Below are 27,026 nucleotides of genomic sequence, written 5' to 3'. Positions count from 1 at the left end.
CTCATCTATTTTTCTAGAGTCTAGCAGAGTGATTCTAGGTACACATAGTTATACAGTACCAAAGTTAGTTTGTAAATCTATTCGTATATACAGTTAATTTGAACAAATTAATATTAACAATTAAGCTCCCCAAAATTTTGCTCTGGCTACGCCGCTGAGCTAGTCTACCCTGTGCGGTCTCAGCCGTCTATCTAGATTCAGTAGTGAAATGTGTCCAGAACTCTTATCGTGCTGTTGAAGAGTTTTGTGAGATGGTATTTGCTTGTTCTGATTGCTAAATCATCAATAGGGATCTAGTTGTTATCTCGAAAATACTTGGTCGCGCTCACTACCTACGCAGAAAGCAGTCTGGGATACCGAGGCTATGCAACCTTGTTATTGAATTCAATTTGGCGAAGATCTGAGGAAAAAGTTTTCAATTTCTTTGCTTTGTGTCGCTTAAAACAATTAAACATTGACGCGAACTCTTTTTGGCCGTGGCCTGTCATAAAAGAAGCAGACATGTCACGTTCTGGTCTGTGTGTAATGATGCAGTCAAATTATGTAATTACGGTGAGGAAATCTTGACTTTGTGATTCTTCGACACTCGTCACGTTTGCTTGTTGTCTTGTCTGGCCGTCCGTTTTTCCTTTTGCCTGGATCTGTTCGTAGACGTGCATATCTAGATCCAGACCCTCTCGCGCCGTCGTGTTCGGTTCCCATATAATAATACTCTGGCGTTGTCCTGTTATACGGGAACCGGGCACGACGGCGCGAGAGGGTCGGGTACGAGGCTACATATATCCTATGTCTGCTTGTTATTTTTCATTAATTTATGATTGAACGTTGGCAACCAATTCAACACAACCATGAAAGCACACTAATAACACAACCATGAAAGCACACTAACAACCCAACATGAGATCAGGTTGTTGGATTGAGTTTGTTCGTCTTGGAGAGATGAATCGATATACGCGATCCCTGCAAGGCAGCAGTGACTTGGTCGTTTCCTGTAGTAGAGGAATTCACAGTTGATGATGTTAAAGTTTCTAATATTTCTTCCGTCTGCCAACCAGCCTGCCTGCATGCCTGTCTGTTAATTAATACAATAGCTTTGAAGACAAACTAGGCACAATCAGTGGCAGATCTAAATACCATACAAGGGGCACAAAATTGGTGAATGGGCGTGGCTTTAACACTATGAAAAACTAATTGCAAAACTTTGATATCTTCATCATAGTTGTTGATTAGTACATAGATTATAGCATTATGTCTTGCCAACTTTCATTTGGTGGTTTCAGGGATGTAGCCATCGGTCCGGTTGGTTTGTCCGTTTCAACCAGACCACTTTTCAATACTTGTACTTTCTCCAATAGACCATTTTCAGAGAACCTCCAAAATGGGGTATAGCTGATTAAATAAATTTTTATTTAATCACTTTGTAGACAGCCTCCTATCAAGTGCTTGCAGTCCTGCAGATCAGAATGCATACTGCTCGCAGACCCGTTCATTCTGGTTTTAAAATAGTGGATAAAAGTTGAACCAGATTGTGTTGCTTCTGTCGCCTCCCAATAAGCCTCACCACCCCATGAACTTTAGGTTTCCTAAGACAACCTTTGGGGAATTAACCCTGTGCTGCATATGCATGTACTTGCACAAACCCAATGGTTTCATGCCTGGCACCGTTTCCACTATACGACATGAACGACTATGTTGCATGTCTAAATTGTCACTGCTGTCCAGTTTTATAAAAATCAAGTTCAGCAATCACGCTGCGAATGCATTCATAAGACGTCTTGAATGAGTAACTTGAAGGTAGTCTGAGAATCTTACTCTTCCTAAATGTAAAATCTGATTCTTACATAAAAGGATATATACTGGATAGTTGTACAAAAAGTTTACTTTTTCCTAATTCTAATGTAGTAACCTAAAGTTCTACTAAGTTGGGTTTGAGGAGCAGAATGGTCAGACAAAGCTGGATCATCTTATGATTTGGACTGCCACCAAGATATGATCGAAAGACTAAAATAATTGGAAGTCTATCGCGTGGAAGACTATACATTACAAAAACATGAAGCAAGAAGCACCAGTATATGCGCAAAATGCAAAATGCGCAGACAGACAAATAAGATAAGATTCTTCTCATAGCTATTTCAAAATATCAGTAGATAAAATTGGACATGCTATCTCATGAAGGATAAAATGTAGCAAATGTACTGGTGCTTCTTGCTTCATGTTTTTGTAATATGGTTGCTAATTTTCAACTAGACCATTTCCAAACTGCCGACTACGACCCTGGGTTTAATTAGATAATGTGTACAGGTTATCCGCTGTTATTAGTCGTCTGGTAATATTCTCGGGAGTTCATGGTCACTGTTTTGCTTGTGATAGTTTTGAACACTAACCAAAGCTGTGCAATGATCAATAAGTGTGGGAGTTGGCTTGGGTGAAAAAGAGGGGTGCATACTCTTTGTGCCAATGGAAGAGAATGTTGGGTTGGCAACGGTTATGGCTTCTGAAATCTTTGTGAGTTAGAGGCAATTATATCGTTTGGGTTAGCAAGAACTGCAGCAAAGTGTAAAGAGCATGCTTTAAAGAGCATGCTTTAAAACTGTTACTAAAAACGAATACTACTAGAACTGGAATTGATGGGGAGTATAGTTTGTAGTTCATGTTCGATTGATAGTTTTGAGAGATCTAGAACTGTCAGAAGAGTTCTAGCAGTTTGACCGACCATCTGAGCTGGAATTGTTGGAACTGTGGGCATGGCAGTTCCAATAATTCCAGTTCAAACTGAAATTAGGATTCAAATGTGCCCTAAGCGTGAAAGGTGCCACAGTATCATCATTTTGAGTCATGCACTAGCCATAAGTTTAGCATTGGGGTGATATACTCAGCTAGTAGGTTAGAACGAAATGACATACAGTACATTATTCTGATTTTGCAATGAAGTATCTTATGGAGTGTATCTTTGTTTTTACTATTATTTGTTCATCTTCATTTAATGACATATTGTACACTCTTCTCTAGTGAAGGAAGTTTGATTAGTTTCATTTCATATTGCTATAGGTAGACTATTGAAGTTGCTGTAGATAGATTGCATACAGTATGCCTGCACATGCACTGCTATATCTGCTCTTGCTGTTTGAGCATTCGTTTGTCGTATTCCGTGTTGGAATGTATTAATGGAGAGATGATAGAGATAGTAGTGAACTAATTGCTCAGTAGTTGACATGAAATTGCCCTGCATTCGGGTGTTTGTACTTTCCATTTTAACTCTTATTGTATTGTTACTGAGAGTCCCGTGGCGTTCTGTGTGACATGTATTTTCTGTAGATATGCTGTCAAGATTAAAAATAAGTGCTTTGGAGACTACACAGGATTTTGCTAATCTATGTAGGGTACGAGAACCATTTGGATGCCTACTGAGCGTAAACAGTTATGGTTTTGAATCACGTCAGACATTGATCTTGATGTTCTATTTTGTTTAGGCATTGTTTGATGGCATTGAAGATCGACCTAGGCGCATCTGGTGTCAAGTATGAAGAAGTTGGCTATCAAATAAAGCAGAGCTGAGGGAAAATGTCAAAGAGTATCAGGAAACATGTTTTAGGTAAAGGAGGGTCTCGATGCATTGTACACAAACCTTCACACACTTTAATTAAGTAAGGACGATGTGGCTGTGATTAGCTCTGCTATGTTGTGACCTTTTACTCTTTTAGTGTATTCTTATAATCCTTACATGTTATGTTTTCCAGACTTTGATTTGTGGAATATTGGCCAATAGCATGTTTGCATGGTTGAGGACAGTTTACATGTTTGAGTGTTTGTAGAATAGTGAGACAATAAAATGCTGTTGACCTTTGTCCAACAGCTTCATTCAGTAATCATGAATGGCATAGTATCTTTATTTGGTTTGCAATTTTTATGTTATATAAATATGCACGAGTTGTGTCAATCCGTTTTACACTGTCGAGTAATGAGTATGCACAGGAGGGCCAGTATCAATTGCTGAAGTTTCTCTGTTGTGGATATGCTAGGAGCCTGTCAAGGCCTGCTGTCTAGCATTTGGTTTCTAATTTGTGTCTGCTCTTTCTATCCAGGTCGCGTGGCATTCCATGCAAGATGACTTCATCCAGCAATACAAGCACTTTGAGAACTGATTAACAAATGCTATCCGGGTTTGGGTATTGCAATTGAGTTTCTCTTGCTGAATTACTTTCATACTTTTTGATGATTGCTCAACAACACTAAGTAGAATGGGTGTATTTCAATCCATTTATGACATACTTGAAGGTGAATGGGTATGTAGTCAGGATTGTTGATTTTTAGAGCCGTTCTCTGTAGAATTGTTGAATTTATTTGTCAGAGAATGGTTGGTTGTCTTAGACTGCTGTTGGATTTTCATTTTGGCGGTCGTCCAGTTGTAGTTTGGGGATCTGCATGTTCCGCAATAGTGTATTAGCAATCTCAGTATCTAAAATGCGCTTTGTCAGGTCATTTGCTGTATACTAGCTTTTGTCATATCAACTGGAAGGATTGATTTCGAAGGATTTGACAGACGTATCGTGGACAAGGGAAGTTGAGAGTGCATAGACTGATCATAGATGAAATTTCAGGGCGAAACGGTGGGCACCTGACTTGTTTACTGTCTAGAACAGGTTCACCTCGGACTGGCCGTCGTTGTAAATAGTCCAATGTTGTCTTTTCGTTGGGTTGCTGCGCTCTGCTCCCACTGATGCGTAAAATCAGAGTTTAGGTTTACATGCAGTGTTTAGTCACGTGTTCATGTGACTGTAGTGGTTTACTAAATCATTATCCGGATTGTTTTCGAGCGAAACGGCGTAATATGGAAAATGTGCAAATAGTTCCAAGTTTACGGGTGATCTTGCTTCTAGCAGTAGGAAGAAATGGTTTCCCGTTTGCGCGGTCCACAACCTCAACGGATTAGCTGGTGGAGAATAAAGAATTCCATCCCTAGAATCTAACTTCTAAGTTCAAGTATACATGCAGATCGCTAATCCCTCCTGTGCATGCATGATGGGGACGTGCCTAAGTGATTTGATCGAGTTTGTGCGCGAGTTCGCACTGCATGAAGTCCGCTTGGACATGACTCATAAAGACTGACAGTAAAGTACACGTAGATCAAGATTTGTGAAACCGCTAGCTAGCAAATAGCAATTTATCAAGTAAAGCAACAGCAACACGCTGGGTGTAGACCATGCAAGCTCATGCACAGCATTTAAACTGCAACAAACCGTCATGGTCTAAACAACGCAAGTTCAGTGTGAAAGTACCCTAGAGCAAGACGTCTAGTCGCAGTTCGTCCATTGCAGCGTCCTACGCTCTGCATGAATTCAGAGCACTCAGTTCACTTCGTTTCACGGCTTGCTGCTCGTATATTTGGTAACCGCTTTCGTTCCCTCCGATACAGCGTGCTTCGCCAGTTCACCGGGCAGTAGCAGGCGTACCGCGGTCTGAATTTCTCTACTGGTCACAGTACACTTTTTGTTGTAGCGAGCCAAGCGGCCTGCCTCGGCAGCGATGCGCTCGAAGACATCGTTCACGAAAGAGTTCATAATGCTCATGGCTTTGCTGCTGATTCCCGTGTCCGGATGAACTTGGCGTAGGACCTTGTAAATGTAAATAGAGAAGGTCTCTTTGCGACGCTTGTGAGTGCCACTTCGACGGGACCCGGAAGCGCCTTTTCCTGAAGATTTATTTGATACTATACTCGGAGGTTCCATTGATTTCGTGTCGCCTGCGGTCTTCTTGCGTCGGGCAGCTCCGCTTGGCATTCTGAAGTATCAGCAGGGTAGACAATCTAAGCAGGCAGGCTCCCCAGTGACCACACGTCAATTGCTACCACTATTTAGTCAAAACGCAAATGACAACAAATTCGACGGTCATTGGACGGCCTCTCACCTCTCGACACCGATTGGTTGCAGCGAGCTGACGTAACTCTTGTGACAGGTGCCAACACCATACATCAAAATCCATGCACATCATCTGTTCAGTCACCGCGACACTGAAGCCAAACCTAGCGTGCGACGAGCGACGCCAGCTGTAAAAGAGTCAGTATAGTGTTACTGCTGGCAATTGAGAGTGATTATACAACCCCTCTAGAATCTAAGATACGTTTAATTTGTCACGGTGCTGTATCCTTACACGTATATGACTAGAATCTATACAGAGAGCGTTTCATTAGAGTTATGTCTTCAACTATGCATCATTGCATGCAGAATTGATGGAGCTCAACCAACCTCCACCAGTTAATCCAGCCGTAGTATGGATCAGCTGGTGGAGGTTGGTTGAGCTCCACCATGCAATTCTTCATGTGGTTGAAGACCTAAATTAATCTAGGAAACGCTACCTGAACTGGATCAGCTGTCCACCGGCGTAGCGTTGGGGGGGAAATGGGGGAGACTGGGGAAGGCTGGGGGAGACTATAGCCCCAAACATTTTGGGAGAGTCACTCCGCTTCAAGCAGAATTGTAATTTTAAGTCACTAGACAGTGACAGTCCGCCTAATTAATTAACGATCGACGACGTTAATCTAACTGACTATATATCTCACATCATCATTTCAGTATGCTAGAACCAGTGTTGAGAAGTCGTGGACACGTACAGTGCGCATGACTGACATCACGTTCGTCTAGTAGTCGGTAATGACACTACTTCTCGTCTATTGGTCGGAATAGCTTCATTTGCATCTGCGCTAATCGAGTCTAGTACGGTCGTACAGTACGGTCGCCTTAGCCCGGATATCTGGGCCTCGGATAATATCGGTCTTGTACGCACGAGCCTAGCCTCGGTGTGTATGCGAGCCCTTGTCATTGAATCCAATTGAGCGGAGACCCTGTCAGCCGAAAAGTTTTCGACTCGTTTTGTGTAGCTTATTAAAAACATTTAAACAGTGAGGCAAACTCTATTGTGTCCAGAAGCAGACATGTCGCGTTCTGGTCAGTGGGTTGCTGTCTTCGTGTCACTTGTTGCAGTCAAATTATTTACGGTGAGGAAATCTTGACCTACGTTTCACGTCTACTCGTTTTATTGTCTAACCGTCTATTCTTCCTTCTGCCTGTCAGCTGTGGACCTTAGAGTCCTAGACTCTACTTACTAGTACTGGTACTGGATGTCCATGAATGAAAGCTGTGCATGTACGTCTGTTTGTCATTTTGCTTTAATTTATGGGTGGACGTTGGCACAACCAGTTCAACACAGCCATTAAAAAGCACACCAACAACCCAACATGAGATCAGATTGTTGGAGTGATTTTGTTCTTCTTGGAGAGATGAATCGATCCCTACAAGGCAGCAGTGACTTGATTGTTTCCTGTATTAGAGGAATTCACTGTTGTTGATAATGTTGAACTTTCTAATAATTCTTCCGTCCACCAACTAGCCTGCCTGCATGTCTGTCTGTTAATATATGATAGCTTTGAAGACAAACTAGCCACAGACAATCTGTGGCAGATGTAATTAACATGGTGAATGGGCGTGGCTTTAACACTGAAAAACTAATTGCCACTTTGATATCCTCATCATAGTTGTTGATCAGCAGATCATAGCATTAGATATTGCCAACTTTGGTTTGGTGGTTTAATTAATTAATTAAAGATAACAGTGTACAGGTTATCAGCTGTTCTTTATCATCTGGTAATATTCTCGGGAGTTCATAGTCAGTGTTTTGCCTGTGATAGTTTTGAACACTGACCAAAGCTGTGCAATGATATCAATAAGTGTGGGAGTGGCTTGGAGCTAAAAGGAAGGGTGCATGCTCTGCATGCCCAATGGAAGACAATGTTGGGTCGACAATGGTTATGGCTTCTGAAGTATTTGTGAGTTAGAGACTATTATAATTTTGACTTAGCAAGAACTGCAGTGAAGTGTAAAGAGCATGCTTTAAAATTGTTACTAATTTAACTAAGGGCTCATTCGAATACTAAAAACTGGAATTGATGGGGAGTAATTTGTAAATCGTGTTCGATAGTTCTGAGAGTTCTAGAACTGTCAGAAGAGTTCAGCAGTTTGACCATCTGAGCTGGGATTATTTGAACTGTGGTCGTGGCAGTTCCAACAATTCCATTTCAAACTGGAATTAGTATTCGAACTCTCCCTAAGAGTGATACCAGATAAGGTGCCACAGTATATATAGCATCATCAGTACACTAAACATAAGTCTAGCGTAGGAGTCTGAGTGATGGAACATGAAGCGCCCCCTAGGTCTATGATGGCTTTAGAACGATCTAATTTTTGGCTGTGTATTCTATTTCTAGGAATATGATCAGATCCATAAGTACTACTGGTATTTAGACAAGGTTACTAATCAAGCATAAGTTACTGTTGTTTCAGTGTGAGCTATTATGGTTCAATTAACTTAATTAAGTTAATGTAGTGTGCAATACAAGCACCAGAAAATTACACTTTTGACATATGCAATGCTGTCATTTTGTATTTAATCTGTGTTTCATTAGTATAACATTGTGGACATTGCTCAGTTTGTTCTTGTCAGCATGATAAATAAGAATTGCATATGTGTGTGTTGCATACACCAGTCTTGAATATCAGGGTTTTCCCATAGGGGAACAGGGGGGAAAGCTATCTTTAGCTTGCTTACAGTTTATTTGTTGATGCGATTGTCTTGTTGATATATGTGTATTGTGTACCAAGCCAAATGCCTGCACACCAGTCTCTAACACATGCGTGAAACGACATTTACTCTGGTCATACGGGATTTTGCATATCATGGCGAAATGTATCACCAATATTTATATTAGGATTTCAGTTGAAGAATCTTCTCCCACTTAATTAAAATACACTGTAGAAACATGATCACTTGTAGACTAGATTTGCTACATATGGTTTCTTGAATTCAATAAAATAATTAATTATATTATAAATATTATAGTAAATAAATAAATATCAATAAATAATGTACATTAACAGTTAATAATATCAATTATTAAGTAATAATTGAATGGTAATTGATATTAATTACACTCCTATTGAGTTGATGTCTGGGGAAGCCCTGTCAGAGGCATGTATCACTTTATTACTATTATTTTAAACTGGTCGCTTCTCTTAGTTGTATAGTATTTGAACAGAGACAAGACACTAATCAAACACACCCCACTAGTCAAGAAGATATTCAAGACATACACTTGCTATGTATTTTGATACCAAACAGCTGGTGGGATGCTAGCGTTGGTTGCTATCTGTCCATCTTCATCTGTTTGTTTGTTAACTTAGCGAAACGTTTGTATCAGTATATTGGGGTTGTCAAAATCAGTTCTATGCCAAGTTGTTTTTATGATGTTTTGTTTCAGGATGTATATGCGTATGAAAACTGTTATGGATAGTAAGATTGGTCATAATTGTATATGTTTTCGTGTTAACATCGTGTTTTAGTTGTGCAGAATGCTGCTGCACAGACGAAACCGGCGATCACTACTGTTGCCCATGTCTATTTGGTTCTCGAAACAGAATGAGGTATGATTGTTGACCTCAACACCACCACACATGGAATTATGTTGTGCATAGACATTAAACAGTTTGTGTTTTGTTGAAAGGTTGCTCCAAGTGTTGATAGTGGTCGTGCTCATCATCAGTGCTTTTTGTTTGATTAGAGTGTGGTATTCGAGACGTGCACCAACTCGCTATGCATTGTAGAGATCTGCTCGTAGTGTTGATGATCAAATAATAGTATTTCGACATTCTGTTGATAGTAATGTTTGATAAGATGTTGAGCTGACAACAATTAGAGATAGTTTTCAGATTTATACAAATGTATGTGATTGCAAATGAGATTGAGTGTGTAGTTGGGTGCCTGCTTGGTGTTGACGACAGTGATAAAAAGGGTGATTCAAGATGTAGAATTTAATAGCAAAATATGTATGTATGTATGTTGATTGACAGCAGGATTTCATTTCATGATGTGAGATTGTTTAGGGTAGTTTCAGAACATGAAATTTGCGCATGAATGAACAAGACCTTAATTAACAAGGTGGCATATAAAATATCAATTTTTATATTTTATGTAAAATATTTATTTTACAAATATTATTTTATTTTTCATTAATTAAATGCAATTTGTGACTAAGCCAAATTTAATTAGAAATTACGCGTAATAATTGAATATAAATATACAAATTTCTTAAAGCCATTTAGAGACTTTTATGTTATACGGGACTTCAATTAAAATGGCGTCTGATTTCTCGGATGCGTCGTTGTTGGTCGGTGTGTTTTTGGTAGTTTTGTCAACGCGTTTGTTGATATCGATTGTGCTTTGTCTTTTGAAAGCGCAAGGTCATAGAAGGATGTCGCCTTCCCGTTCGTATGAGCGATACAGACGAATGGCGTAAGCTGCTGTAGCTCGAGAGCTGGTGACGACACACTGTCTGTCTGTGATGTTGCGATTTGCGTTTAGCTCTGGCAGAAATTCTTAGCAAGCGAGAAAGCGGCAGCAAGAAAGAATTTTACGTGCACTACATTGATTGTACGTACAAGTTACTGAGCAGCTTCATATTTGTCTGGAACACAATTAATTAATGAATAAAATACTATATACAGACACTCATTTTGTCATCAAATGTACAGTATAATATATAAGCGTTTTTTAGTAATTTGTAACGTTTGTCTGCGTGTTGTAGTGCCATTTTCTGTTGATTTGTGTAACTATTTTATGAGATATAACTACAGTAATTGTTCAATTGTGAGTACACTGTATTATTATCTGACGTTATATATATATATATATATATATATATATATATATATATATATATATATATATATATATATATATATATATATATATTGTCAGCAGTGCAAATTCTGCTGGTTCAGCTGCAGCAGCAGCTGAACTTGAAAAAGATCTCAAGTACGAAGAAGCAGTCGCTGACAATGGTGCCTTGTTCTTCCCACTAGCAGTGGAAACGTATTGTTGTTGGACTTCTGCTAGTCTGGATACTATTAAAACTATTGCGTCTAAAGTAGTGACTGCGACTAGTATTCCTTTTACACAAGCGCAGAGGGGAATATAACGCCCAGACACCGGACATTGTCCGGTCAAAACAAGTCCATGTCCGGCCATATATGGTGTTGTCCGGACATTGGCTACTGGAACGGTAACACCCAAATGGCATGATCCGGCACTCATAAGTCAGACTATGTGCACTATCAGAGAGTATGTTTTCTTGGGGTGCATCTACTATCTTTCTATCTCCGGTAAGCCTGAACTGGGAAGTGAGTAATGAGGTAGAGGTCACACCAGGTGTGCTTATTAGAGAATGTTACACCAATTATCTTAAGTGGTTCCAGCTGATGATCTGTTGAGCTCACAGGTAATTGGATAATAACCATTTCTACTTGGCTAATATGTCCTTGATATGCAAAAAGTGTTATCTTTTGGTTTCCTTTGGTAGGAAGGGCTTAAAATGTAGTAAACAGATGCCAGACCTGGTGGTTTCTAACCATTGGAGATCATCACAAAAGCCCGGTTCCCAGTACGACGCTGGCACAGCATCCTGCGAGCGTCCTGGACGCTGACAAGACGCTCACACGAGCGTCAGCGAAGACGCTGGCGCTGGACCATTCACAGTATTGTGTCTGACGAGCGTCCATTGCAAAAAGAACACACTGCGACAGTGGTCTGGCGCTGCAAAGTAACCACGTGTGTACAATGTATTGCGACAGACATGGACGACGACGTTTGCTTTTGTTGCACTGCTGCGCCGTAGTCTCGATCAAGCGTTTTCTTTCATCCTTATTTTATGTTTTAGGTTGCCATTAGGAGGGAACTACACCAGATGTGGTGTTTTAAAAATAAATTATTATTATTATGTCCTTGTACTCCTTTGACTGAACTTGCCAAACGCAGGGAAAACCACTCACACACTTCCATTGACGAATCAATGATCGATGCCATGTGAACGAATAGAATATCCCGGATACGTCCAGTGACTGACTTTGGATTGGTTGAAACAGAGCACGTGATGTCATCGGACACTTGGTCACTTCCGGCTAGGACGCTTGATTAGAACTTTTCTCTATTCCAGTGTCGTGCAAGCGTCGTACGAGCGTCGCAGACGCTGACATGCTCACAGTGTGACGCTGACGCTCGCTCATTGTCAGCATCCAGGACGCTCGTGCCAGCGTTGTACTGTGAACCGGGCTGAAGGCCCAAAAACAGCGGAGATATTACAGATTTTCAAAGTTCACACTCATGGGGTCATAGACAGTAAGCTTTTGTGTGAAGTGGTGAGACGGGTTACTGAGACACTAGTTGCTGTAAAATACAAATTTTCACCTAGAATGCGTGTAGCACAGCACCAAATATGAGGACAAGAATTGGTAGAACCATCGTCCCCAAGATGGTAATCAAACATCCTGATTTGTGAATGTTTTCTTTCTTGTCATTGTCAAACTTGTTAAAGCCATAGCAGTGACTGCTGTTTCTTTGAAAATTCCAGTCCTTCTGGAAAGATCCTAAACGGTTTCTTTCAAGGAGCCGTTTGGCAAACTATTCTGTCAGCACACTACGTAACTGCAGAAAGGTGAATACCGATTTAGTATGCCTTGATAATAAAATGAAGGAGCGACTAGATTGGTGTGACACCAAAACTTCTTTGTCATATAGTTGCCTTTCTTGACACCCAAACATGGCAAAGAAAACCTAATGTTCAAACTTCTGAGCAAGATAGTGAAGACGAAAACGTTGATGATAATGCAGCAGCAGAGGTTACTAATAGAAAAGCTGTAGAAGCTGTTGCTGTTCGTTTTGCTAAACCATTGGAAAGCAAAGGGGTTAATATTCTTGCTCTTCATGTTGAGGAGGTAGTCTGAAATGCTAGAAAATATCTGCACATCAGCAAGGTGTGCTATGAGTTTGTGTGGTACGTAGTTCACACCTGTCCAGACATAGTATTAGTCTCCTCTTTAACTACCACACATGTTGAAAGGATGTTTTCATCGCTGAAACTGATCAAGACAGACCGGTGCACCAGCATGAGCATCACCATCTTGTCTGACCTTATGGAAGTATACCATGAAGGACTCTTCAAGACTTTCACGCTGACGTCACTATTCAGCTGTGGTGGGAACGATGCAAGACCAACTGCTGTCTAATCAAAGTTTCAGAAAGCAACACAGAGCAAGGAAAACTGGAGAGTTGACCCAAGACGATAGCACTAGCAGCTTTAGTTTAGATGACTGGGACGTGTGGCATAATTCTCTACGACCGCGTCTACAAATAGTTTTCCAGAAGGTACAATTTTGCACATTGTTGTGCTAAGTTTCCCTGTTAATGTTCTGCTATTGTCTCACATAATTATAGTTCACTTTCAAGTTTGTCTTTTGAGGTTCCATATCTTTTTCACTTTACTGTAAAGCAATAAAAGATTGCTTTGCAGGTATGTTGTCTCAAAGTTGTTCTGGTTATTGTCATGCTTTGTATATATATATCAAATAATAGAAATAAAGTGTTGTTTGTGGGCTCAAAATTTGTTAGGATAGGCGTGGTCTGAATGGGCGTGGCTTTGGCAAACCTGTTTGTCCGGACGAAAAAATTTCCTTATATTCCGCTCTGCAAGCGTATTCTAATTTAATGCAACACTGTCTGTTAATTTGTGGAAATTTAATGCTCGCATGATACAAAGTAGATTAATGTTAGACGCTGATGTAATTGCTTGGGATTTGCCGGTTTTGTCTGTTAGTAGTTTGTTATAAAATATAATATTATTTCTCTCTCTAATGTGTGTGTGTGTGTGTGTGTGTGTGTGTGTGTGTGTGTGTGTGTGTGTGTGTGTGTGTGTGTGTGTGTGTGTGTGTTGTGTGTGTGTGTGTGTGTGTGTGTGAGTGTGTGTGTGTGTGTGTGTGTGTTGTGTGTGTGTGTGTGTGTGTGTGTGTGTGTGTGTGTGTGTGTGTGTGTGTGTGTGTGTGTGTGTGTGTGTAAAGTGGAGATTTGATGTAGAAGTGCACATGTACAGAACAAGGGCATAGAAGAGGGTTGGGCATGGCTTGACCAGTTTTTGGAAATGGGCTTTCACCAGCGGGTGATTGCCGCAACTTTTGGTTTAGGTATAGGTGATTAAATGTATCATTTTTTAGTAATCTAATGCTGCTTTATGTACACAAAGAGATGAAGTAAATAGTATGTATTTTCAAGTTGTTCATGACCAGTTTATGGCACAGTCAGAAACTCAGACTAAGAACTTTGGTAGAAATAGCATATGCTAGTTGTGCTTTGTCACGTGACATACCACGCCTCCTAGGGTGCCTTGACCATTTCAAAAATGCTTGTTATGCCCTTGTTAAAGTCTAGTCTTTTCATTGGACATGGTTGTTTAGTATTGCCAGATGGTCACATGAATGCACTTTAGATTGTAAGAGTAAATCAATTGTTTCAGGTGTTTTTGGCTTTGTGGACTAATTGGCTTTAATTTTGTTATGTAAGACAATAAACGATTAGATGAGTGGGTGACACCTGACAGAATGAATCTAGGAAAACTGCAGCCACCAGCAAAGAAAGAGCCGAAGAGTCAGTCTGGAAGCGCAAAAGGATCTCGACCATCATCACCAGACAGAGAACCTAATGCTCAATTTCGGAAACAAGTTAGTCAGAATAGGAAACGAAAATTGGGAATGTTGGACAGAGCAGATGAGGTGAGGACTGTTGTTATTGTGTGACCTACAAATTAGAACAGTAACAATTGAGATTTCTTTTTGTGTTCTGGTTTGTGTGTATACGTACACACAGGTCTGTCTGTCTGTCAATACATATATTTCTTATACAAGACATTATTACAGTCTATAATACGCTAAAAATCAGCAAGTTCTGATGTAAATTGGACCCAAGAGGCCCTAACTACGACTACAGAGTCAAACAGTTGACATAAGCTACGGGCTTTTGATTGACTATGTCCTGGTACCATAAAACTGAGTTGTGACTGTCTTCTGATATAGGGAAAGCGATACCGAAGTTTTCGTCTTGTAGCTGTACAGTCTTACTCAAACAGAAAAAGCGATTCGAAATATGTTGGAATTGTTGCAAAATAAGAAGGCGAAATGTCTAACAAATTGTGCCTCGCGTACTCCGACATGCTCTTCCCGTAATGGCTGCTGTTTGATTCATTTTGCACATTTTGGAAGGTCTACAAGCAAATTTACGTTGTACATGAGCCTAGGAAACAGCTGCCAAGCCGGCAATTAGTCCTGACGAGGTTGCATCTAAACTCAAAAACTAGGCATTGTTTTGGCTGCTGGACGGGGACTCACTGGACTCTGCTCATCTTCTGCAGTAACAGTCTTGCATTGCATTGCTGCATCGAAATTGAGAATTGAGTCCTCCAGTATTTTTTGAACTCTGTCTGTCTGTCTGTCTCTCTGTCTGTCTCTCTCTCTGTCGATCTTACAAAAAGTATCTCACCTCTCACATGGTCAAGTAGAGATAGACAAATTTAGAGATAGGGACATTCAGTTTTTAACCTATTAGGTCTGAATTGAGTACTGGACTTAGGTGGTTTTGTATATTTTTGAATATTTGCTTGTTGTATATAAAAAGTGTAAATCAATAAAACAATTTGTCTGTCTGTCTGTTTGTCTGTTTGTCTGTCTGTCTGTCTGTCAATCCTCATATATTTCAAACATGAACACTACTACAGGCTAATGAATGTCTGTTTGTCTGTCTGTCTGTCTGTGACAGTGTGGCTATGTGTCTAGGAGTGTGTTCACACTGGGCTTAATCAAGATTAGTTTGGCGTTAGTGCACTAATGCTACTCGTTCACACCGGTCGTAATCATGATTAGTGTAACGCCATTCTAACGCTGTAAAGAGTAGTATTACAACCACATTAGTGTCGTTAGTGGTTGCATGTGACTTTGGCTCGTGAGGTAGTATACAAGAAGAGCATGCCGCCGATGTTTCTGATGTGGTGTTGTATATTTAAACGTACAAACGTAGCAACAACATGGCGACCTATACTGAAGCGCATGCAGATGTCTACTACGTGCGTGTCTGTACATGTGACAACTTCCTGTTGTCCCGGAAGGAGCTGCCAGAGAAAGCAAACAAAATGTTTCTCTCTTCAAAATCTAAAGCAATGGATTTGTCAAGACAATTCACGAAAATTCTTGCCGGATATGGCAGATGAAAACTGTCGAGGCTAATTACATTCACGTGCCCACGTGACTTACTAATCATAGTTAGCGGTGTGAACGTGCTTGTGTTGATGTTGGCCTAATCATAGTTAGCCTAATCATAGTTAGTCCAGATGTTGGTGTGAACATGCTCTAAGTATTTATACATGAAAGCTACATTGTCTGTTTGTCTGTCCAAAGTTGTCCTCAGAAAACTTTCAATATTGTCACCTAATTATTTTGATTTAGATAGATTATTTGACTTTGACATTCAAGGGCAAGTTCGTTAGTTAATCTATGACTTTGTTGTTTGCAAGGACTGGTTTACTTTGACAAAATCCTAGCATATGTACAAGTAGAGTTTATATGAGAATAAAGTATTTGTCTGTATGTCTGTCTGTCCGTCTGTCTGTCAAAGAACATTTATTGTAAACATCAGTGCTAATACAAGAAAGACTGCATCACTAAGAGTCCAAGATAAATGGGCATAGTGGTCATAGAAGAAAATCCCTAATGAACAATCATCTACTATTTGTAACTATCATCTACAGAGTCATTTCTGCAAACTGTTCTGGTAATCTTTTTGCTAAAACACTACTATTGCAACGTTGTAAATGCTATTGACAGTATTGGCCGCGAATTCAGCTTTCTATCTTCATCACATGATCTTAGTGAGATCTGGTCGGGAAGCGTCTCCCCACTAATATGCGCAGCAATTTTTCCAATGTTTTGTCTGTCTGTCTGTCTGTGTGCCTGTCTGTTTGTCTGTTTGTGTGTGACTAAATGTCTGGCTGCATACAGCCAACAGACCTAAATGCTGGTCTTGTGTATGTACAGCTGTTTGTTTGTAATGTGTTTGTTGTGTCATAAGTTTGTTTGTAAATATTCTCAATTTGCAAGGATTTCAACTGTGTTGTGTTTAGGAAAACTCCAGTGATGCTCCTCCACCACCAAAAACGGGCAGTTTGCGGCCTCACGGTGGTAGTATGTCTCATGATGATGTGATAACTCGTATCAAGAATGTTCAGATGATTGAATTGGGTCGATATCGAATCAAACCGTGGTACTTTTCTCCGTATCCAATCGAACTAACTTCAGAGCCTGTCATTTACTTATGCGAGTTCTGCCTGAAATATGTAAGGTCACGCAAGTGTCTTGAGAGGCACAGGGTGAGCAAATTGTTTATATGTAAGTGTGTAATGTCATTGCCTGTTTAGACCTTTCATTTATAGACCTCAATGTAAGGAAATTACACTATAGTAGGTACTTTGTTAGTAGAGCTAGAATTGTACAGACTTTTGCATCCGATAGAGAGACTGCTGCATAATGCTTACATACATGCCAATGGGGAATGTGGTAGTGTTTTCGTTTGTTTTTTCACCAGGTACCATTGCCATCTTATCATTGTAAACATTGCTTTTATTATTTTGATGTTTATTGGGTAGCGAGAGCAAAACTTTATGTGACAAGGGCTTAGTCCAGACCAACTAATTTTTTTATGCTCAGATATTTGGACACGAAACCTGGGCCGACCAATCTAAATATAAATACATAGCGATTACGCGACATTTTGAGCATGTGCAGTTTTCTGTGTACAAATGTGAGATAACAAAATGGACACTAAAACAGAATATGCTGATATTGAGCAGAATTCGGAAACAGTTGCTGGACCACATGCACTGTAACACTTGCGGGGTCATTGATACGTAGTCCTAGGATGTATATACTAGCAAGTCATACTGTCATTGTGCATGCTCACATCGATGTTTATTTTGGTCAAGCTCAAATCTGGACCAGTGAATCTGAGCTGCACACACGCAATTGCTGTTGGTATATTTCTTGTGTGAGATGTCTTGGTAGGATTCAGTGGTTGACAGCTTGTTGATAGGTTTACTGTTAGTAGTGTTTTGTCATGGTGATAACTAGTTGATCAAGCTGCTCTAAGGACGTGTTTTTGACACCTGTGATGGTAGAATTGGATGAAAATAATTGACCATGTAATGTTCTTTAATAGGAACAACTGTACTTACTCATGTCATCATGTTGCTCTCACAGACATAATCCTAAACTGTTTTATCATCTGGTTGCATGCACAAGCAATTTTAGCTTATGTGCTATAACAAGTAACTACCAATTATTCCACAGGAAACACTTAACAGTTTAAAGTTTGTGAGAGACCTGCTGTTTTCAGCTATGAGTACTCTAAACGTTTAGGGATGGACCAACTTCCGGTCTGGGGACTATGTGACTGTGTCTGTCACCCTGCAGGAATGTGTCACGCCTTCTTTGTGTGGTCCAATTAGGGAACAGTATTTCCTTTATGTCGTACGTGGTAACCAGAAACAATGGACGAACAGCCAATTGTCAGCGTGAAACTTTCATGAGAGACCAGAACAGTGCAAGTCATGTTTGCTATTGTTAGGATTGACTTCTCGAAAATTATCAACAGAACTCACCTGTCTACAACTGTTGACCCAAAATCGATCACTTTCTTGGTTTTACGATATTTATGGGTTAATCTAACATTATGTAACCATGAGAGATTTTATGTCCCGTATACGATAAACTCTTTTGACTACAGACTATTTACGACTTTGCGGTCATGCGAAATGGCATTCGCTATGTACTATTTTAGATAATTTTTTACAGGTAGCACGTCTAGCAAGAAAATACCGTGTTTATTTGTAATTCTTTGCGACGATTACCCCTAGCATGCGTGGTGTTCAGGACTTTGAAGGCTCATAGCTGTGGAAGCGACGGTGTGAACACAGCTTCAATTACTAGTAAATAAATGTTTAGTAATAATTTATATCTTAATGTTAAAGGAATTGTTAACTGATTTGTTTAGGGAATTGTGATACATAAGTTTTAGTAAATATGTACTGAATTTCTTCTAATGCAAACACATCTTTCTAATAATTTCACACTTTCTAATATATGCACAGTGTGGGGCTCATTTCAATTAATAGATGCTCGCCTTCTAATAAGCACACATGTTGCTGTTTTAGTGGTAGTGCGGCAACTCAAAAACATTTTCTAGTACTAGACCAAATACACAGATGTGTTTTTGAGTCATTACGTTCATTGTTATGTATGAAGTTTGGAAAATAAAAGCACATCTTTCAATAGTTTCTTATCGTCTGATACAAGCCCAGTCTATGGACCTATCCAAACAATACAAGTGGTGGGCTTGTATTAGAAGAAATACGGTATCACGCCCACATAGACCACATCAAACTTTGTGGAGCACATAGTGTGTGTGTGTGTGTGTGTGTGTGTGTGTGTGTGTGTGTGTGTGTGTGTGTGTGTGTGTGTGTGTGTGTGTGTGTGTGTGTGATTGTGTTTGTGTGTGTGTGTGTGTGTGTGTGTGTGTGAGTGTGTGTGTGTGCGTGCGTGTGTGCACGTGTGTGTGTGTGTGTGTGTGTGTGTGCGTCTGTGTGTGAACATGTAAACATTTAGAAGTATTTTGGTGATTGTATGCAGCCAAGATGACAACAAGTTACGTGCTCAGCTTGATTGTGCTTTTCTAGACGAAATGTACTATCATCCATCCACCAGGAAATGAGATCTATCGCAAAGGAAGTTTGTCAGTGTTTGAGATTGATGGTCGCAAGAATAAGGTAGAGTAAGAGGACTAAGACAAGCAAGTTACGTATGCTGAGTTGAGTGACTTTGTTTTCAGATGTATGCCCAGAATCTATGTCTAGTTGCTAAGCTTTTTTTGGATCACAAGACTCTCTACTATGACACAGACCCATTCCTGTTTTATGTCATGACAGAGATGGACAGTCATGGCTTTCATACTGTTGGCTACTTTTCCAAGGTAACATTGATACCTGGCAATTTACTGCATGGTCAATGATCTTCGAGAAGAGATGAATTGTAATTAGAAACGGTATTATTACAAGAGTTGTGGTGTGGTTAATGCCAATATGAAAGCATTTACTGGACAGCAATGGTACACAAATCGAGGCATATGATTAGGTCTTTTTTATGGAAAGCAATCTTACATTACTAGCAGCGATTGACGGTCTGGCTGCTGCACTCAAAATTGTCATGCAGAGATGTCACAACTAAAAATTGAGGGATAAGGGTAGACGTGTAGGTGATTATAATGCTAACAGAGTTGGAGTTCATCATTGTGGGTGTAGTGTCTAGTATTCTTGCAGCTCTTAACTTGTTACCCGAGGCGTGAAATGCTAGGGTACAGTGCAGTAGCGCAGGCCGATCATATGACGTACGACTGAACGACTTGCTTCGCCTACTGCATGATACGTGACCAAGAAAGTAAGTGGGCTGCAGCTGCATGTTACTTAAAGCTAGCAGCCAAGCGTTTAGCACTTTAGTGCTTCTTCATTACAAGTTGTACCAAATTGGCCGAGGTTTGGGAGACATTAGAAATGCTTAAACATGAATTCCAAATTAACAGCCGAACAGTCTAGTTATGCTGTAATTCCAGACAGTGCTAGGTACGGTTGTCTAGATGACTTTAAACGTACACAAGGAATGGAAGTTTTGATAGTCTGTGGTGTCTATAGTATGTATTGCTTGAGGGTTAGAAGTAAGAAATTTTTTATCATAATTTGCAAGAAAGCTGTGTTTGCCTACTAGTTTGGAGAGGGTGTTTTTGTGTGATTTCTGCAGCTGGTATTGAACAAACATTTTCAAAAACTTACAAATTTGTTGTGGTGGACAAACTTCTTAATTTCTGCATTTGGATGTCTTTGTAGGAGAAGGAATCTACAGAAGATTACAACGTGGCGTGCATTCTCGTGCTTCCTCCTTTTCAGCGAAAAGGCTATGGCAAACTTCTAATTGAATTCAGTGAGTTGTGTTTAGTTCAGTGGGTGTAACTTGAATGCAGTCTGCTTGGTGTTTGCATAGGCTATGAATTGTCCAAATTTGAAGGAAAGTGTGGACACCCCGAAAAACCACTGTCAGACTTAGGGCTGTTGTCATACCGAAGCTACTGGACTCAAACTCTGTTGGAGGTCATTATTGGCCTTCCACGTGCAGATGATGGATCGTCACCATCAGTTGCAATAAAGTACAGTACAGTGGTGTGTGAAACACTGTGACTTGCACAAATGCTTTATGTATAATAGTGAGTTATGTGAGGTGACGAGTGTAAGGAAGGAGGATGTAATCTCTACTCTCCATCATCTCAATGCAATTCATTACTACAAGGGCCAATATGTGCTACATGTATCAAAAGAAGTGCTGGAAGGTCACCAGAGATCGATGGAAAAACGGAAGGTTCGTATTGACTCCAAGCATTTGCACTGGACACCCAAAGATTGGGCGAAACGAGGGAAGTGGTAGACAGGTGGATCTAAGTGTACAGTACAGTACGATGTAGTTGTTGATATTTGTTGGTAATTTAATGGATGGTAATGGTATTTAGCCGAATTTGGTAGTTGCTGTAGAGTTGTATAGTAGGAATATTGCAATAGCAGAAACTGGGCCTGGAGTGTTGGTGAGTTTCAATTTATTTCTGTGTCTTTCTTATTTAGTACTTCTCTTGAGTGTGTTACTCTTGCATAGGCAAAGTGTGTGTATGTAACATGGTAAGTTCAGGTGTTAATGTAATGGTTCAAAATGTTTACTGGATTTCAAGCAATTTGTAGCTATAATATTATGTCAGTCACACACACACACACACACACACACACACACACACACACACACACACACACACACACACACACACACACACACACACACACACACACACTTCACTTACAAAGCAATGAAAGAAATTACAAAATTACAAGAATTATTTGCTGTAGAATCATGAATTTAATAATCTAATTATCAAATAAACAATATATAACTGGATTCTTGTGTACACAATTTGCAAGCAAGCAATTATTGGTGTTTAATGTTCTCTATTGTCCCGGGTTCAGTTCCCTGAGGATACAAGACTAAGTCAATCTTCTTATCTGTTGGCCCCATCGGAATGCTCTTGCACATTTGAGCACTGAATGCCAGACCTGAAACAGTTGCAAGATTGTTCTGGTGTTATAACTCCAATGCAAGTCACAATACCCACCTATAGATTTTGGCATTAAAGCTCTTGACTCACATAGTGAGAGATAGCTATCGTAGTATCCCTAGAAACAGAGCCTGGATAGTTGTCATTTACATTCATTCAAAGTTGTGAATTGTCGACCTTGCCTCGTCCTAATCTGTCGCCTTCCTATGTCCAGTAAGCAAAACAAGTATATCAAGAGACACAATAGGAATGGCATTAGCAGAGAACTGTGTGTGTGTGTGTGTGTGTGTGTGTGTGTGTGTGTGTGTGTGTGTGTGTGTGTGTGTGTGTGTGTGTGTGCGCGTGCATGTGTGTGTGTGTGTGTGTGTGCGCGCGTGCATGTGTGTGTGTGTGCGCGCGCGTGCATGTGTGTGTGTGTGTGTGCGCGCGCGTGCATGTGTGTGTGTGTGTGTGTGTGTGTGTGTGTGTGTGCGTGTGCGTGTGTGCATGTGTGTGTGTGTGTGTGCGCGTGTGTGTGTGCGTGTGTGCGTGTGTGTGACACTTACTATTGTGAAGCCTAATCCAGGCATCACAACCAAATCTAAACCTCCAGCTGTGTATGCATCAAGTCGACTGTCATCATCATCTGTAGTTAATTAAGGTAAATCGTGCAAATAAAATGCAATAAACCCAAATGTAACTACTGTGGTCTCATGCCTGCAGGTTGTTTGATGTTCCACTTTGTAAGTGGAAGTGACGACAAGTCATCGAGTGAATAAAGCTTAAGCATGTCCATTCGGTCACCAACATATCGAGGCACAAAACAGTCTCTGTGGTACAAACAGTTTGCAAGTATTACACAAGTGGCTCATGGCAAGGTTTGTACTGCACCTTCCTGAGGCCAGAATGTGCTGCATATCAATGCAAAACAGTATTGAAAAATGATTGTCGGATGAATTTAACTAACCCTGCACCTTTACGATTGGCTCCGTGTCGACTTCATCGTCCATGCTAAGATACACTGCTATTCTGCAGCTCTGTTGATACCACTTATGGCTCAACAACTGTCACAAGAACAATAGATAATAAAATACTACAACAACAACGTTTGATAAGTAAAACAGTAGCAAGGACAAAGGATCACAAGAGGGATGTGCACGTGTGTTTATCATTTAGAAACTTTTGTATTTCATGCTTATAGATTATACAAATCAACCCTAGAAGTCCCACACCACTCCCAGTCAAACTTGGACCAAATGACATCAAGAAGAGTAAAGAGAATATTATTGCCATCTGTCAGTTGATATTGAACCGACTTTTATGTCCTGTTTGACCAAAATGATACAAAACTGAGCTGGTTTCTATAGTTTGTTGTCTTTACAGCAATCATCAGAGACCAAGAGCAAAAAGCATGCAGTGCAAACTGTAATGTACAGTACTCTTATTACTAGTATGTATTTCCATTGGATTAATTACATAACAGACTGATAGAAGAATGCTTGGCTGGAGCCAGTCAGTGGAGAAAGGGAAGAATTAAGCTTACAAACAACTTGGTGGATTGCACTAATTGACACTAAATACACACTAAGCTAGCCTTCTATAATGTCTTTATCTTTTAAAGGTATGGAACCCCATAACCATCTGCTTTGATCGCATAGCATGTAATTCTGAAAAATTTAAAAAGACGGCAAATATGGGTGAGAGATCCACGACTGAACAATGCGCAAGAGACTACAGCTGCCTTGACTTGTACTGCTAGAGAGACTTTGATAGAGTCAGACCTCGTTATTCTGACACCCTTGATCACTTTCTAACAAGGTAGACGTGAAACCAATTTACATGGTCACTGTGTATTTGTTATCGATAATCCGACAGTAACGTTAGTACAACAGAAACCTCACAGTATAAATGTGGTCAGAATAATGCTGTCTGACTGTCTACAGTATGTAGAGTGCATGAGCAATAGTCACACCAGACCTCTCAACTCTCAAAATTTGCAGCCAATTCTCATGATAGCCAGTCCTTTCTCCCGACAAGCCTACCGTGAGATTCTCAGAGTCGTTTTGCACAGACTCGATCATTAGCTCTGTCTTTCTGGACATAGCAGCTTCTTTGAACTAGACTCTAGGTACGGCTCTGCTAGCTTGTATCTGGGGTATCCGGTGTATCTGTATCTACCTGCAGTAAAAGTAACGTTTGGAAGTTCGAGGCAAAGCCTTGGCGCACACAAACGTAAAGCAAGGCCAACAAATAATCTGCTGGCCACGCCTACTTTGGATATGTGTAATTAATGGGAGTGGTCGTTTAAAAAAGACAGTCTAGCGATTTGGTGCGAAAAAAGTTAGGAGGTCTGTCACATGTGATGATTATTAGCAGACAGACAATCAACAGACACAGGAAGATAAACATGCAGGCAGGCATATTGTATCTACTGTAGGTACAAATCAGATATTGCTGATAATTATTACACAGAATGTTCTAATTAATTTACTAAGTGTACATGGCAATAGTCATAATATTCAATCACAATCAACTAACAAGCTTTAGTTCATGACCCGTCTGGTGTCCACCTTTTGCGTAACTTCAAGTGACTCTCTCTTCTTCTGCTCAAGCGTCAGAGATCTGATCTGTTTTTTCAGTTGACTCCGCAGTGCCTTTTTGGCAGCTTGAGTACATGCCGCCATCTTATCTCCCAGCGCCGTGTAGAGTCGTAAGCACCCACAGTATACACATGGATAGTACAGCACACTACACTAGACCAAGTACAAAGAAAATACTTTCAAGACTTTATGTGCTTGATATCAATCAGCAAAACTCGTGTTGTTGTTCTACTAAAACCAGCCTAGGATCATATCTACTGGAGTAAAAGCAGACCTGCCAACCTAGCAGTGTCAAAATACCGTCTCTTCTAGTCTAAGTAAAATGCAAAACCGGGAACTGTCCGATATTTGATGGGCGTGTCTGATGTATACGGGAAAGCAGCGGAAGTTGTCACCGTGAACAGCAATACGCTAAGTAATCAAGCTGAATCTACCACGTCGTGTTACTACTCTCTACATTCATGCCTTATATACAAGAAATCTTCGTCTGGTTTCTGTACGCCAGTGTCCGATATATGATCGGGGTAGCTTCGAAGTAGCCTCGTACCCAAGCAAGAGAGCCCGGGTACGAGGCTAGCTTCGAAGCAGCCTCGGATACGCGGATGCACGTACTGATGGAAGCGCATCGGGATCCGGGGCTGCAATCCACCTTGGCGAGGCTAATATCGGGGAGTGTCCGATAATTGATGTCATGACTCCACATACGGGAAAGCGTCTGGAAACATCCTGTTTCTCCGAGTTCTGTTGACAACACGGAGTATTATATATATGAGCGATCCCGATCGCGTGCCGCTCGTTTCATCGACCTCGACTGAGCCACGGCCATTACGGATCAGCAGAATGGCGAGAGGAAAGATCAGAACGTGTCTATGTGTTGTAGGTGTTTTTCTAGGTATTCTCGCACTGTCTGCTATCGCTGTCGTTATCGCTGTCATAGAACTGAGAAAAAAATACACTGCAACGGTAGAAATGAGTGGAATGAGTCCCAATCTAACGTGGGCCGTGCCTTTCAACGGAAAGTACGTCGAGCAAGTGACATTGGAAGTCGACGACTTTAAATACGTATCATACATGAATTTGTCTGCTTATCCGCGGATGCCACAAATAAAATTTTATCGTCGATATCGCAAGGAAATAGGCAACGTATTTCTGTTTGCGAACCAGATTATCCGCGAAAAGATGTTTCTCAACACAGGATCTCGTATTGATGTGTCTTTCTGTTTCGACACGGTCATACGGGTTGTTGTAATGCAGTATACTGGTGTGGTTAATGACATTGATTATTCCGGATTTCAACAGTATGTGAGATTGGATAAGACATTTGTTTGTCTTGGAAATTGCTCTCAAAATTGTTCTTTCAATCATACCGAATTTTTCTGTTCTCAAACTGGTATTTATCAGTTTCTGTTTACACCATCAAGTTTGGCCTTACTTGTCTATATGTATGATGTTGAATTTTCTGGAGTCTTGACAGAGTATGACTTGGTGACTGGAAGGACCGATTTTTGTAACACATCAATGAGATATACGGACTGCTCTGTTAGTCTTCCTCGAGAGGAAGGGGCTGCAGTGGTGATTGATGTAGGAGATATTCCTATGAGTCCTGGAACTAATCTGGACATAGCTGTTGTGCTGAAAGGCAAATTAAGAGGTGACTTTGTTGGGACTCTTGCTAGTGGTGTGATAGGATGTGGTGCAGCATTGACTGCAGGAATTCTGATCATTTGGCTCATTAACAGGAACAATAAGAGAGAAGATGCAGATAACAGTGATGAAGAAACAGTTATTACATAATGTAATTAATTGAAATTAATTAATTTAAAGCATTCTCTGTCAGATGTAGACTAGGAGTGTGTTTCTTTATTTCTCTTCTGCTCTTCTAGAAGAGGTAGAGCAGCAATTTTCAGAAGAGGGCAGAAGAGTCACGCCCACTAAAAAGCTGTCAGAAGAGCGATGAATAAAGAATATCAATCGGAGAGGCGCGAGCATGCGTAGTAGACTCGTCAGTCACGATAGGCCCCTAGTCTCGCGTGGCCAGACGTTTGAGCGCGGGGGAGGGGCGTACGGGGAGGAGGAGCCTGTAACGTCCGGCCACGCGAGACCAAGGGGCCCCTGCGACAAGTTGGCTTGCTCGGATTCCACGATTCCGGCAAAGAGGAATTACCCGTTAGTGCATCTATCACGGATTAGATGCAGTTTCTGTACTCCCCCGTCGTCCGCTCTTTAGAAGAAATGCCATGCGCTAGCTTTGCTCTTCTGAATTTCTGTTGAAGAGCAGAAGCGGTCACGACACCTTTTCTGTCACCTTTGAAGCGGAATAAAGAAACAGTCAAAATA

At 40.6% G+C, this 27,026-nt stretch overlaps 3 protein-coding genes and 1 long non-coding RNA gene across 7 annotated transcripts; 3 read left to right on the top strand and 1 right to left on the bottom strand.

Moving 5' to 3' along the window:
- Positions 1-399: 399 nt before the first annotated feature.
- On the top strand, positions 400-4,320 carry LOC134180525 (uncharacterized). The gene is made up of 4 exons (XR_009970014.1): positions 400-552; positions 3,316-3,410; positions 3,471-3,592; positions 4,083-4,320. It is a non-coding gene; the product is annotated as an uncharacterized LOC134180525 (long non-coding RNA).
- Positions 4,321-10,193: 5,873 nt separating this feature from the next.
- On the top strand, positions 10,194-21,604 carry LOC134179470 (histone acetyltransferase KAT5-like). The gene is made up of 10 exons (XM_062646373.1): positions 10,194-10,213; positions 10,281-10,338; positions 10,408-10,476; positions 14,434-14,642; positions 17,039-17,284; positions 19,646-19,735; positions 19,798-19,938; positions 20,846-20,939; positions 21,000-21,162; positions 21,221-21,604. Exons 2-10 carry the CDS (start codon positions 10,317-10,319, stop codon positions 21,435-21,437), a joined length of 1,251 nt encoding a protein of 416 aa, XP_062502357.1. The 5' UTR covers positions 10,194-10,213; positions 10,281-10,316; the 3' UTR covers positions 21,438-21,604.
- Positions 21,605-21,897: 293 nt separating this feature from the next.
- On the bottom strand, positions 21,898-25,018 carry LOC134179471 (5-formyltetrahydrofolate cyclo-ligase-like). Of its 3 annotated transcripts, none has more exons than XM_062646375.1 (8): positions 24,628-25,018; positions 23,064-23,153; positions 22,981-23,000; positions 22,807-22,919; positions 22,656-22,735; positions 22,288-22,314; positions 22,168-22,228; positions 21,898-22,108 (listed from the first exon to the last, which is right to left on the bottom strand). In XM_062646375.1, exons 2-8 carry the CDS (start codon positions 23,097-23,099, stop codon positions 21,984-21,986), a joined length of 462 nt encoding a protein of 153 aa, XP_062502359.1. In that variant the 5' UTR covers positions 23,100-23,153; positions 24,628-25,018; the 3' UTR covers positions 21,898-21,983. The 3 variants fall into 3 exon arrangements, with proteins under 3 accessions (XP_062502359.1, XP_062502358.1, XP_062502360.1); XM_062646374.1 differs by having other exon boundaries at positions 24,660-25,018; XM_062646376.1 differs by having other exon boundaries at positions 21,969-22,108; positions 22,293-22,314; positions 24,660-25,018.
- Positions 25,019-25,424: 406 nt separating this feature from the next.
- Positions 25,425-26,733, top strand: LOC134180152 (uncharacterized). 2 transcript variants are annotated; one of them, XM_062647245.1, is made up of 2 exons: positions 25,425-25,565; positions 25,627-26,733. In XM_062647245.1, exon 2 carries the CDS (start codon positions 25,659-25,661, stop codon positions 26,481-26,483), a length of 825 nt encoding a protein of 274 aa, XP_062503229.1. In that variant the 5' UTR covers positions 25,425-25,565; positions 25,627-25,658; the 3' UTR covers positions 26,484-26,733. The 2 variants fall into 2 exon arrangements, with proteins under 2 accessions (XP_062503229.1, XP_062503228.1); XM_062647244.1 differs by having other exon boundaries at positions 25,425-26,733.
- Positions 26,734-27,026: the final 293 nt, after the last annotated feature.

This window comes from Corticium candelabrum, chromosome 5, assembly GCF_963422355.1.
Source record: "Corticium candelabrum chromosome 5, ooCorCand1.1, whole genome shotgun sequence".
Classification (NCBI taxonomy): domain Eukaryota; kingdom Metazoa; phylum Porifera; class Homoscleromorpha; order Homosclerophorida; family Plakinidae; genus Corticium; species Corticium candelabrum.
This window is presented reverse-complemented; position numbering and strand designations above follow the sequence as displayed.